At 41.1% G+C, this 13,864-nt stretch overlaps 1 protein-coding gene and 1 pseudogene across 1 annotated transcript in view; one reads left to right on the forward strand and one right to left on the reverse strand.

The window, feature by feature from the left end:
* Positions 1 to 3,615: 3,615 nt before the first annotated feature.
* On the reverse strand, positions 3,616 to 3,712 carry LOC114672053 (small nucleolar RNA U13; annotated as a pseudogene).
* Positions 3,713 to 7,893: 4,181 nt separating this feature from the next.
* The window catches only part of ZC3H6 (zinc finger CCCH-type containing 6), a 57,966-nt gene continuing 51,995 nt past the window's right edge, over positions 7,894 to 13,864 (forward strand). The window contains exon 1 of the mRNA XM_001087547.5: positions 7,894 to 8,322. Within this exon, the coding sequence (XP_001087547.3) occupies positions 8,291 to 8,322 (32 nt within the window). The 5' untranslated portion in view covers positions 7,894 to 8,290. The remainder of the gene's footprint in view (positions 8,323 to 13,864) is intronic.

A 13,864-nucleotide genomic window follows, 5' to 3' on the forward strand; every position in this document is an offset into this window, starting at 1 on the left:
TTTAGCATAAAAAATAAATGAAGAAAGTCATTTTTCTGAGTGAAAAAAGCCTTATACAAAACAGCATTTATTCTATTTATAAATCATAACCATGTTTTAAATCAGGCAAAACTAATTTATAGTGAAAAAAGTCAGAGGAATGGTTGCCTCTGGATGCAGATGAGGATTGAATGGGCAGGAGCAGAGGGAAATTTCTAGGGTATAGTCATGTTTTATGTTTTCATAAAGATTTGGGTGACGCAGGTGTATGTATTTCCTGCATTTTTCAGAACTCATCAAATTGTTTTCTCAAGATTCTGTACCTCATTGTATGTAAAATTTACCTTAAAATGGTAGTGTAAAAAATATTACATTCTAATTAATGATTTGTATGCTGAAGTGTTCAGAAGGTGCTATAAATGGAATGTTTGTGTTCCCCCCAAATTTATGTTGAAAATTTGAAATTCCATACGTTGAAACGTAATCCCCAATGTGATGGTATTTGAAGATGAGGCCTCTGGGTGGTGATTAGGTCATGAGGTTGGAGCCCTCTTGAATGAGATTAGTGCCCCATAAAAGAGAACCCAGAGGGTTCCCTTGCCGATTCCACCATGTAAAGACGCAGTGAGAAGACAGCCATCTGTGAATCAGGAAGCAGACCAAATCTTCTGGCACCTCGATCTTGTACTTTCTAGCCTCAAGAACTGTGAGAAATAAATTTCTGTTGTTTATAAACCACCAGTCTATGAAAATTTGTTATGGTGGCCCAAACAGGCTAAAACCAGTGAAGTCTGCAACTTACTTTGAACTGTGTCTAAGGATACAATCGGCTGATGGATGGATAAAGGAAAGAATAGATAGCTAATAGTGTAATAAATATGATAAAATGTTAACAAAGTAACAAGTAACAGAGAAATTTGTGAAAAATGTCTGGAGATGCAATAGTGATGGTGGAGTTTGTGGGACTAGGTGCTGTTTTAAACTGATGTCTATGGGTTGGTGTCTTAGTATGTTTTGTGCTGCTATAACAAAATACCTGAGACTAGTTGACTTAGAAACAACAATTCTGAACAACAGTTCTGGAGGCTGGGAAGTCCAAGATCAAGGCACTGCCATGTGGCCTGGTGAGGGCCTTCTTGTTGTGTCCCCACTGGTGGAAGATGGAAGGGCAAGAAAGGGAAGAGCACCATGTCCTCACATGGTGCAACTGCAGAAGAGAGAGAAACAACTCCTGCAAGCCCTTTTTTTGGCAGCATGAATCCATTCATGAGGGCAAACCCCTCATGACCTCTGCACCTCCCATTTGGCCCGCCTTTCAATACTGTTGCATTGAGGATTAAGTTCCCAACACATGAATTTTGGGGGTCACACTGAAACCATAACAGTTGGTGTCTTGGGCCTGGGGCAGGAAGCAGCTTGGGAAGGTTGTGAGAGGAGAAATTAGAAAAGAAACAGTTCCAGTTGTACCCTAGTTTCCCTCACCACTGCCTTGGACAGACAGTGACCCACATTTTATATTGGTGTCCTCCAGACAAAAATCAGGGTAGTACAGAGCCTTGAGCTTGTGAAATGCTAAAAGAACAATGGAAAAAAAAAAAGGCTCATTAGACAGAAACTAAGAAAGATTTTATAGCTATATGAATATTAAAAAAAGATTTAAAAGACTTTAGGAAAAACAGCATCATTAGAAAAGGAGAAAGTTACTAAATAACTTACTAGGAAGGGAAAACAACTTTAGACACTTATGTACAATGTCCTTGTAATAAATGAAGACTATGTGATATAACTGTAAAAGAAGTGGAGAAATACATCATTGTGAGGGATTTAAATTACTTTACTTGATTGTTTTATCAAACAGACGAAGAAAAATCTGCAAGGATATAGAAAATAAGAACTTTACAATGAATAATCTTGACCTACTGGACATATATAGAGTTCTGCATTTAACAATGAGAGAATTTACATTTTTAAAGCCCAAATGGAACATTTACAAAAATGAATCTTATACACAAAACCTCAAAATTGTAAAGAATGGGTGTTATACAGACCAAAACTTATGACCTCATGGCAGTGAAGCTAGAAGTACCTCTAATGTGAAGCTAGAACACTTCTAAGTAACTCATAGGTTAAAGAATAAATTATAATAAAAATTGTAAAATAACTGAACGAAAATAAAAATACCACATGTTAAAACTTATAGGATTCAGCTAAAGGAGTTCTTCAAGAGAAATTTATAGCCATAAATACTTATAATAGAAAAGATGCATCAAAATTAATGAATGAAGAAGTTAAAAATAAAATAACCAAAAAGAAAGCAGGAATAAAGATATAATATGATTGAGTGAAATTGATGAAAGAGACAATAAAAATAAGAGTGAAAAATTATGACCTATAGTAAAAGGTAAATTCTTAGGGGAAAAAACCAAGGATTCACTTATATGAGAATTTGTTTCAACCAGACTTGGGAGTAGCATAGGGGTGCAGAAAGCAGCGTATATAAAGGACCCACTTTTCATATAGTAGAGTTGCCAATAGAGTTTCATATAATATGCATGGATTTTGGTACATGCAGGGGTCTTTGTACCAATCCCCCATGTATGCTGAGGGACAACTGTATATAAAATCTCCAGATATCACCCTAAATGGGAAAACTTTATAGTCATCTGGGGAAACAAGACAAGGATATCCAATAAAACCACTTCTATTTAACACAGGATTGAATGTCCTAGTGCTGGAGATCCTAGCCAGGGCAGAAAAAGAAACTGGAGTCTAAGGATTGGAAAGGAAGAAATAAAACACTAGGTGTGTGGTAACTTGTTATGCAGCAACAGAAAACAAATACAAATACAAAATACTTAAGAATAAATCTATAAAAGATGCAAGATATTTATATAAATGAAAGACACATAGGAAAAATTTCAACATTGTATTAAGAGATAGGAGTCCTAAATAAATGGAGAGATATTACATATTCATAAAATGTAAGACATAACTAAGCAATTGTCAGTTCTTTCAAAATTGGTCTATCGATTCAAGGCAATGCTGATAAAAATCTCGTTTTCTTTATGGAACTTGATAACTCTAAATGTTGTAGCAAATTAGAAATTCTAAATGACTACTTCTAAACTGTATATTAAAACTTAAGGCCATGTGTGGTGGCTCAATCCTGTATTGCTAGCACTTTGGAAGGCTGAGGCTGGAGGATTGCTTGAGGCTGGGAGTTCAAGACCAGCCTGGGCAACACAGTGAACCCCTGTCTCTACAAAAATAAAGACATAGGAAAAACTTACAAAATTGTATGAAGAGAAATGAGTCCTAAATAACACAGTGAGACCCTGTCTCTACAAAAATACAAATAAATTAGCCAGCCTGGGCACAGAGTAAGACCTCGCCTCTACAAAAAATAAGCCAGATATGATAGAGTGTACCAGTGGTCCCAGCTACTTGGGGCGGTGGGGATATGTGGGGGGTATGGACAGCAGGTGATGGTGGTGGCTGAGGTAGAAGGCTGCAGTTCTAGTTCTTGTATTATCTAGTGTGATATCGGCAATACATGCACTCCTCCTTAACTGAGGCAATTAAAGACAAGGTGTCACAGACCACTAAACACTATAGTTGTGCCACTGCACTCCAGCACATCTGGATGTGCTGAGGTCATAACAAGGCTTGAGGTGGCACATCTCACACGTGCTTTTGAAAATCTAATCATCGTGCTTACGAGCTACAAAAGAATTGGAGGCAACATTTTAAAAATACTTTTTCAGGCCAGGTGCTGTGGTTCACACCTGTTATCCCAGCACTTTGGAAGGCCCAAGCGGGTGGATCATCTGAGGTCAGGAGTTAGAGACCAGCCTGGCCAACATGGTGAAACCCCGTCTCTACAAAATACAAAAATTAGCCAGGTGTGGTGGTGTACGCCTGTAGGCCCAGCTACTCAGGAGGCTGAGACAGGAGAATCACTTGAGCTCAGGAGGTGGAGGTTGCAGTGAGCCGAGATCATGCCACTGCACTCCGCCTGGGTGACAGAGTGAGACTCTATTTTAAAATAAAATAAAAGCATCTTTTCAAAGACATGGCTACTGTTCAGATGCTTGTATTTTTAGGGTATGTGTGTGTGTTAAAAAACTTTCCAGTGAATAACGCAAGTATTCATTCGTAACCTCAATGTGTACTGTACAGGGAATTATTCCTGCCAAATTAATTCTGCCTCTAAGCCCCTATTTTGGTAGGTAGGCAGAAAATAGTTGTAACTGGGGCTCCCTCCCCCTGCCTAGGGCCACATACACATTTAGGGTTTGTATAAGCTACCAGGAAGGATGGGGAAAAGTCCCCCTAATCCTCCAGCTAGGATGATCACCTAGGAGATGTCTTTGTCCCAAGCCTGACCAGTCTCTGAATGTCTAGTGGTCCGCAGCTCCTGTGTCACTTTGTTGCACTGTAATTTGTGCCAATATTGGGAGCCTTGGGATACCAGGGCTTATTCTTACCATCTGGGACAAAACGCGGGCAATAAAAGGAATTTTTCTTACACTAAATGTAAAGGAATTCAGGGTGGATTAATTGGCTTTTTAAAGTATATCCTTGGCCAGGCACAGTGGCTCATGCCTGTAATCCCAGCACTTTGGGAGGCCGAGGCGGATGAATCACTCAAGGTCAGGAGATAGAAACCAGCTTGGCCAACATGGCAGAAACCACCATCTCTATTAAAAATACGAAAATTAGCGAGCATGATGGTGCGTGCCTGTAATCCTAGCTACTACTCAGAGGCTGAGGCATGAGAATTGCTTGAACCCAGAAGGCAGAGGTTGCAGTGAGCTGAGATGGTGCCACTACACTCCAGCCGGTGACAACGTGAAACTCTGTCTCAAAAAAAACAAACAAACAACAACAAAAACCAAGAAACAAAAATAATGATATCCTTTCTACTTTTTTGATGTTAAAATGTCTTTTATGAAATAACCATAAGATGTTTAATATGTTTAATTTATTTAGCAAAATAAAGTGTTGGTACCTTTATGTCCATTACAATTTTTGTGTGCGTAGGGGGTGGGGAAGGTTGTCAAAGATAAATAAAACTGGACATTAAAGTGGTGAAAAACAATTTTATTCAGTAATTACTAACAGTAGGGGAAAGAGCAGCGTTCCATTTCAATGTAGAGGTAATTGAGCAGCTTACAGAGAGAATAAGGGAGGGTGAAAGAGCCGGAATGCATGCAAAAAATTTCAAAGTCAGTCAGTATAAAAGTGATTAGACCAGCTGTGTCAGCTAGCCGGCGATTATCACTGAAGTCAGGATTCTACCCTCCCACCAAGAATGGGAGACAGTAACCTTCCAGATGATTAAACTTCAAAGGAATGGCTTTCAGGTCCTTAGATACTCCTGAATTGTAGGAGAGAACACATACATGTCAAGGGGACAGAGGAAGGACTCACAATTGTAAGCTCTTTTTTTTGTAAATGCTCCAAGAAAGGGGGTCAAGGGCCTACGGCCAGGTGGGCAGTGTTGAGTTTTCTCTGGGAGACATTTAACTGAGAGGCCTGGGGAGAGATCTGTAGTCATCCTAGGAACACGACCTTATGCTGCTACAAGCCTCACTACAGTCTGGTGGTCTCTTTTTGCTGAGGTTTTGACAAGGTCATTAAGTAACAAGAATTCTGTGGTTCTCATGATCCATATGTCATTATTAGGTAAAATCCGTTAGGTTTAAAATTAGTGTAATCTCTTTGATACCTACATTGCTCCCTGAGGCAATTAAAGACAAGGTGTCACAGATGTCTAAGCACTTCTAGATTCTACAAACCCACAGCCTCAAAAGAGCACTGCCCCTCAAAGCTCACCCACACACACCTCCCCTTTGTTACCTAGAGAAAAAGACCAAGGCCTGATGACAAATTTTATCATCAAACTTAAGTGGCACATGCCAACAATTAGAAAAGGAGGCTTTTCATCCAGAGAGAACTGCACTGTCCTACACCATCACAAACCAAACACCTTAATGAAAGTTTGAAAGAAATTCTCAGACCTCCAGATACAGGGGACAGGGAAAACAGAAGTGCAAGAAAGAACAGCAACTGTTTACCACAAGGGCCTTTGGATAACTTCAAGAAATCGGCTACCCAAATGAGCTGCAGAAAGGCCTAAATTAACTAAAACAGTTACAATAAAACCAAAGTCCTGAGATTTTAATGTAACTCCAAATGCTAATACAGTTTCTTCAGATCTATCTTTTGAAAGCTTCCTAGAAACATATTATGGCAAAATGTGGCTGTAAGTACAGGTCTTGTCACTGGCTGTATTCAACTAAAAAAAAAAAAAAAAAGAAAAAAACAAAGCGCGACCTTTTTTTTTTTTTTTTTTTTAAGATGGAGTTTCACTCTTGTTGCTGGAGCGCAATGACTGGACCTCGGCTCACTGCAACCTCCTCCTCCCAGGTTCAAGCGATTCTCTTGCCTCAACCTCCCGATTAGCTGGGATTACAGGCATGCACCACCAAGCCCAGCTAATTTTGTATCTTTAGTGGAGACGGGGTTTCTCCATGTTGGTCAGGCGGGTCTCGAACTCCCGACCTCAGGTCATCCGCCCGCCTCGGTGTCCCAAAGTGCTGGGATTACATGCGTGAGCCACCATGTCCGGCCTTTATTTTCAATGTATATGTTAATATCAAAAACTTTACATTTCTAATTTAATCCACTCATTGCAATTGTTTCTGAATGCATTCCATTTATGCATTAGCAAAATGCATTATTAAGGAAAGACAAATTAAGTCAGATATTTGGATTAATTATTAAGTCTATTGTAGTATAAAGCAAGGAACTTTCCTTCAGGACATTTAATATATTAAATGGGCCAAAACACTGACTTGTCATTTAAAAATGTAAGGTCACGTTCATAAGTGTAAAAAAAAAAGTCATGCATAGCCGTGCGCAGTGGCTCACGGCTGTAACCCCAGCACTTTGGGACACCCAGGCAGGCAGATCACCTGAGGTCAGGAGTTCGAGACCAGCCTGGCCAAAATAGGGAAACCTCATCTCTACTAAAAATACAAAAATTAGCCAGTCGTGGTGGCGCGTGCCTGTAGTCCCAGCTACTACGGAGGCTCAGGCAGGGAAACTGCTTGAACCCAGGAGGCAGAGGTTGCAGTGAGGGGAGAGCGCCACCACCACACTCCAGCCTGGGTGACAGAGCGAGACTCCATCTGCCCCCCCCCAAAAAAAAACCATGCCTAACGGTTATTTCTAAAATACTCGCATACATTTTACGTTAACATTACGAAATAAAGTAACGTTTATATAATTATTTCAATAGCTATTCCTATTTCAAGTAATAACGGGTAAATTTAGCACTAAATATAAAAAAAAATTGCATGGGCGAGCTGTTTTCCTTAAAACACGATTCTGAGCACTAAACGTTACAAAAACCTGCTACAACTGTGAAGGATAAACCGCATTTCCCTATTATTGCAAGAACAAAGGTTTTAACAAAAAATTTCAAGGACTCTACAGCCGCCTTGTTCTTTGTTATCCCACCCCTGCCCGCCTCGGCTAATGGTTTTGGGGCCCGTTTGCTTGGTGCGTCTGGAACTCCTCAGGCGGCGGGCCTCTGGCAGGAAAAACCGCGGCCCGCACTGGGCCGGGAACTGAGGCACTGGTGGCCCTCGTTGGTCCCGTGGGCCGCCTCCCCCTCCTGCAGACACTCGAAGAGCCATCCGGCCACGTCTCTCGCCGCCCGGCCCCGCCACTAGGCTGCCGCCTCCGCCGCCGCACGGAGAAGGGCGAAGACCCGCCCCTGCAGGTGATTGACGGGCAGTCTCCTCCAATGGTCAACGCGCTCGGCCCCGGCGGGCTGGGCAAGGGCCGCGGCTCGCGGAGGAATCTCTCTTGCCCTTTAGTCCCGGGCAAGGTGTTGCGGCCGGCGCCATTTTCTCGAGCCGCCTGTTTCGGGTGCCGCCATGTTGGTGAGGAGAAATCACCGTTACGGCCACTGTCCAAATCCCCGCGTCGCTGCACGCCGCCCGCCCGCTCCCACGCCACAGCCACCGGCGGCGAATAGAGACTAGAGCGGCAGCGCCGGCAGCGCGGGGCCGTTGCCCAGTGTTTGCAGTTAGAGCCCCACCTCTCTGGCGTGGTTGTTAATAGACTGGAAAGTCTGTGTCTGTGTCGCTCACTAGTAACCGTGAGTTTTTACCACTTCGTCACCTGTCGGCGGCGGCCGGGAGCAGGTTCCCGCAGGCGGCGCAGGGGTCTTCCCCGCGCCCCGTCGCCGCCGGCCTCGCAGACCTGCCCTCCAGCCCCGCCCCGTTCTTGACCAAACATGACAGACTCTGAACATGCAGGGCACGACAGGTCGGGAACCCTTCTTGTCTGTCTTTCTGTCGGATGAGAGGAGGGGTCTGGGGCGGCGGGAGCGGGCCGGGGCCGGGCGCCTCCTGCATGACCTAGACGTCTCTGTGTGGCTCCGTCAGTTCCATGACGCGCACCCTTATGTAAACTGCTGGATCGCGGCCGCGGGGGAGGTCGGCCCGGCCGCGCCCGCCTCCCCGAGCCGGGGTCGCTGCTCGCCGGCGCCGGCCCCGCCCCCGGCTGGGCACGTGCGAGCCCCCCGCCCCCGGGCGGGCTCCGTGTGCGCCGGGCGGCTCTCAGCGTCCCGGCTCGGTGCTGCGGTCCTGCCTCTTCCCGTCCAGGGGTCGGTGCTCCCGGCCAGATAGGACCAGCCAGGAATTTTCAGGAACGGGTGTTTTAATATTTGACTACTTCCCGAGAGCCGAGAACACCTCTAAAAAATAAACATGTTTGGTTTTCAGGGAAGTTTTAAGCAGCACCAAAAGGCCATCTGTTGTATACAGTCTTACCCCTTGGAATTTGAGATGGCAAGTTTCAAGTTCAGTATGTTAACACAAAATAGGCTTTGCAGAAACTTAGTGTAGCATAGTTTTACCCTAACGGAAAAACTCCATCGATTATTCAGGCTTGCCCAATTTTCTAGATGGTGTGTATCACTTGAATGTTTAATTGAGATTCTGATTTTTTATTTTTTGCTCTGTGCCTTAAGAGGCACATTCTGGATTCCACTCAAGTTTGGGGACATTTACAAAGTATACTGTAGTATACTTAAATTTTGGTTATAATTCAAATTTTCGTTCGTATATATCTTTAATAATGAGAAAGGGGGGCTTTCATTAAACTTAATGAAACAAAATCCATTGCATCTGATTCTTACTTAGAATATTAATTTGAAAATTTAGAACCTCACAGTTACTACTTTGTGAATAGAAGTAATCAAAAATATACATTTTACTGTAGACTATATACATTGCTGAAGTTTGATCTGTAGTAATGTGATCTGCTTGGTAAAGCATCCTAAACCCGTTTTTAAAACCCAGAAGGAAAAATCACAGACACTGCTGAAATTTGAAATATCTAAATGCCTAGCAATCTTGAGAGGGATAAAAGTGATATTTCAACAACTTCAGTATTGTAATAATAAAAGTGGATTGCCAGACGGCACAGCCAGACGGCACGTCGATGAAAGGTATAATGATTTTTAGAAAGTAAAATGCACTCTTAAAAATGATAAGCTTGCACTTGGCATATTTTTAATGATTTTTTTAACGTTATCTTTTTTATTAAAAAGAATGTTCTTAGAATGGGTTGACTAATACCTTGAGAAGTTTCCCACTCTTGAGTATCTATGGACAAACCAATGATGGGGTTTTGCTAATGGAGCGAAAATCCTTTTTTTATATGGAAGAAGGAAATCTGTTTCCCTCTCTTAGTGCACAATGTAACTTCAATATATGGAGTTATGTATTGTACATCATGAAAAAACCATGTCATCAAATTCAAGTATCAAAATAATTTTGCTGGTAAGGAACTGTGATGACAGACCTTTTAAATAGCTTGAAATTTTAAAATACTGATTTAGAGGTTAAAAAGAAAACCTTAAATAATTATTTGTAAGATATGTTAATAGCTTGGTAGTAGGAGCTAAAGATTAGTCTATTTTATTTAAAATTAGGACTAAGAGTATTTTCCAGCGATTTCTGAAGCAAAAAGATAGCTCCACTTTAACTTAGCCATTGTTAAGTGGCATCTTGGTTCTGAGGTGAAAGAGATGGTTTATTTTTTTTTCACACTTTTTTGTCAACCCACATGAAAAACAAAACAACTACATCAAAAACAAAGTGAACTAGAAGTCAGGAGAAATTCTCCAAGATCAGATCGATGGTTCTAACCTTCCCTGGGGAACTTTTTTTTTTAAGTATTGCTGCTATTTCTGTTGGTCTGGACCTCCGCCTGGGTTTTAAGAGTTCTAAAAGCTCCCCAGGAAATTGTAATATGTGCCAAATTGAGAACTGCTGTACTTGATCAGTGTTTCCCAATGTTAGTTAATCATCAGAATCACTTTGGGGAGTAAATTTTTGTTCTGCCCAAAACAACTGAATCAGAATCTCTAGAGTATTTTTCATAGGCTCCCTGGATAATTCTTAAGAAATTTGGGGAAAAAATAGACTAATCTGCGGGGTCCCAAAATACTGTATCTTGCCATGTTATAGCTATTTTATGCTGTTATAAAAGTTTCTGTGAATTAAGTGGAGAAAAAGATATGAAACTTGGTGTATGGAGCTAGGCTTTGTCTCAAGGATTATTACTATTTTTTATTTTTAGTTTTTTTGAGACAGAGTCTCGCTGTGTTGCTCAGGCTAGAGTGCAGTGGGGTGATCTTGGCTCACTGCAAGCTCTGCCTCCCAGGTTCAGGCCATTCTCCTGCCTCAGCCTGCCTAGTAGCTGGGAATATGGGCACCCGCCACCACACCTGGCTAAGTTTTTGTATTTTTAGTAGAGACCGCGTTTCACCATGTTGGGCAGGCTGGTCTTGAACTCCTGACCTCAAATGATCCACCATCCTTGGCCTCCCGAAGTTCTGGGATTACAGGCGTGAGCCACTGCACCCAGTCAAGGATACTCCTTTTATAACATTTTCAAAAATTAAGGCATATTGTGTGTGCAGGAAAAAAAACGAAGCCTATGATTTATATTTACAATTGCTTTGATTTTATACAAATTAAAATATTACTGTTTATGTGAGAATGAGATTCTAAATGTAAATGGAATTCACAGAATGCATAGTTTTTTTCTCCTTTAAAGAATAGAGTCTTGCTATATGCCCAGGCTGGTCTTGAACTCTTGGGCTCCAGCCATCCTCCCATTTCAGTCTCCCAGAGTGTTGGGATTACAGGCGTGAGCCACCATGCCTGGCCTTGTACATGTTATATAGTGAACATTTTGCACAAGATTGTTTGCCAAATGAATAACTTTAAAAAAAATCCATTTAGTGTACTTTCCTTTAAATATTTTCACACCTGGAGTTAAAACATTGTATTTTATAAAATGTTATTAATATAAAAATATTTGTAAATAAATTTGTGGCTATGTAGAATATAGTAGAGGACTTTTGCATAAGCCTAGAGCCTAGCTTCTAAAGGGCTTTAGAAATAGATAATAGACTTGGAGAGGAAAGAGTTGGGGGAAATCAGAGGGAGGTATAATTCTGGTCTCTTGTCATTTCTCTTTCATTCAGTTCTCTCAGGCACAACTTCAACCGCTTAGTTTTATATTTCAGCTGGATGTTCACCCAATTAAAACAATTCACAAACAACAACTGAAGACGAAACACTGAGTCCCTTCTTTGGACACATCTGTAGTAGAGTAGGAAAAGATAAATGTAACCCAAGTAATTGTTACAGAATTTTCTGAAATATACTAATGGTAAAAGGTTTTATAGGGAATGTACTGGGGAAAAAGATAATTTTTTAACATGAACCATCTAAGAGCTTGTAAGTCTCAAAGAGTCTTTGATTGATAGGTGGTATGAATAATACTCTCCTTTGGGAGGAGATTTATAATATATGAACAACCTCCCCACCCTGCCCTCGCTGCTTGTGTCCTGTACAACAAGAACAACAAAACTCCAGCTAGTCAGAATTGCAAGTGGTTTATGCCCCCCCGCCCCCCCCAATATAGATTGAAAACTTGCTAAGAGACTGCACTGGAGAATCTGAAGGGATGAGGATGGAAAGGTGATTATACTTTTCATTTGCAACAGGGCTTTCATTTGATTCTCACATTAATCCCATGTAGTAGTTAATTAAGGTAGTATTACAAGGTTCAGTGAATTGTCTGAGAACTCACAAATACAACCTAGATAAGAACCCAGGTATTATTATTTTCACTCTTGCAATATTATTTTCCTACTTGGATATTGTTTTCCCTCTTCATTAAGTTTGCACAGCAAAGTAATGGAATAAGTTCTGGGCTTTGATTCTTGAGTAGCTTGGAATTGTAATGTGTTATGTTTGAGAGAGAGCCCTTCATTTTGAATAAAACCTTGGTTCTGATCCTAATCTAAGTTGGTTAAAGCTCTTCCCCTTTTCATGATTTTTTTTCACTTGTGAAATGGAGTAGTTGCACTAGATCATTTTCAATTTTCCTTCCCTCTTTAAAAAATCAATTTTAGTTTAAAAAATTGCAGATGCCTTTTCTCAGATCAGAGTACACTTTTTGCTTCACACAATATCTGGTTTGTAAATTAGTATGTTCTGTGGAGTAAATACGTTTCCTGACTAGCCATTAACTCAAAACTTTTTGACTCCTGAATCCACTAATTTAATTATTGTTGAAATTACTAAAGGAAATTTTTCTTTAGCAAATGTAAAAACTCCTATCAGGTCTCAGGTTTGATGTTGGAAAGCACTCTTACTCTTAGGAAGACTCTTTTTTTCCCCCCAACCTCTCATAAAGAAATTATTTCATTCATTTTAAAATTTCATTTATTACATTTTCATTCTTAAGACTTACAGTGTTTCCTCTCTGCTAAGTATAGTGTTAAGCACTGGCAAAACAACTCTGTACACAACATCATGAACTTGCTCTCTGGGATCTTATAATCTAGTTGCAGAAACAGATTGGTAAATACATAGTTATAGCACAAGTACTATAATGGAGGCCTGAACTGAGTGTTGTGGGGGTACAGATGAAGGCTTCTGGGAGACATCATGGCATAGCTAGACCTGGAGGATGAATAAAACTTGGGCCAAGTAAATGCAGAGATACACAAAAAGCTTGGAGAAATGGCACAAGTAGGTTCAGGGATGATAAAAGTGTTAGTATGTGGAGAGTGTACAACTATTTTGGGGAATGGGGAAACGGATTAAATTTGCAGCCAGACCCTGAAGGATGTGGGGATCCCATCAAAGTCCTTTAAGCAGGAGAATGATCAGATGCATTTTTTGGTATACTACCTGGGGGATAGGAAGACATGGACTACAGAAGGGGAAATCAGTAGAAGGAAGACAAGTTAGGAAGCTTTTCAGTCATTTTCATTAAACATGAAGCTTAATGCATATTGTTCTAGGATTAGGAATACAGCAATGAAGACAAAATTCTTGCTGTAATGAAACTTACGTTTTCTTGGGAGAGACAGAAAATAAATGTGAAAAACAGATGTGTTAGATGGTGATAAAGCAGAAAGGGAGATGGGGAGTCAAGTGGATGTGGGGAGGGTGTTTAGGGAAGCACTTGTGAAAGAGTAACATTTGAGCAAAGAACCCTGATATAACAATCCAGACCCAAGGTATTTGAGGAAAGAGCATCCAAATAAAGGGAGTGGAAGGTAGAGAAAGCCTGGGCCAGGAATGAGCCTGATTTGATTGAGGAAAACACAAGGGATGTGGCCAGAGAAAAGAACGAGCAAGGGGGAGAGTAATAAGAGAATAAATTAGAGGGGTAATAGGCAATTGTATAGGGCCTTGTAAGCCATTGTGTGGACCTTGGATTTCACTCTTGAGTGACCTGGGAGCCACTGGGGGATTGACCATAGGAGGGACAG

Source organism: Macaca mulatta, chromosome 13 (assembly GCF_049350105.2).
Source record: "Macaca mulatta isolate MMU2019108-1 chromosome 13, T2T-MMU8v2.0, whole genome shotgun sequence".
Lineage (NCBI taxonomy): Eukaryota > Metazoa > Chordata > Mammalia > Primates > Cercopithecidae > Macaca > Macaca mulatta.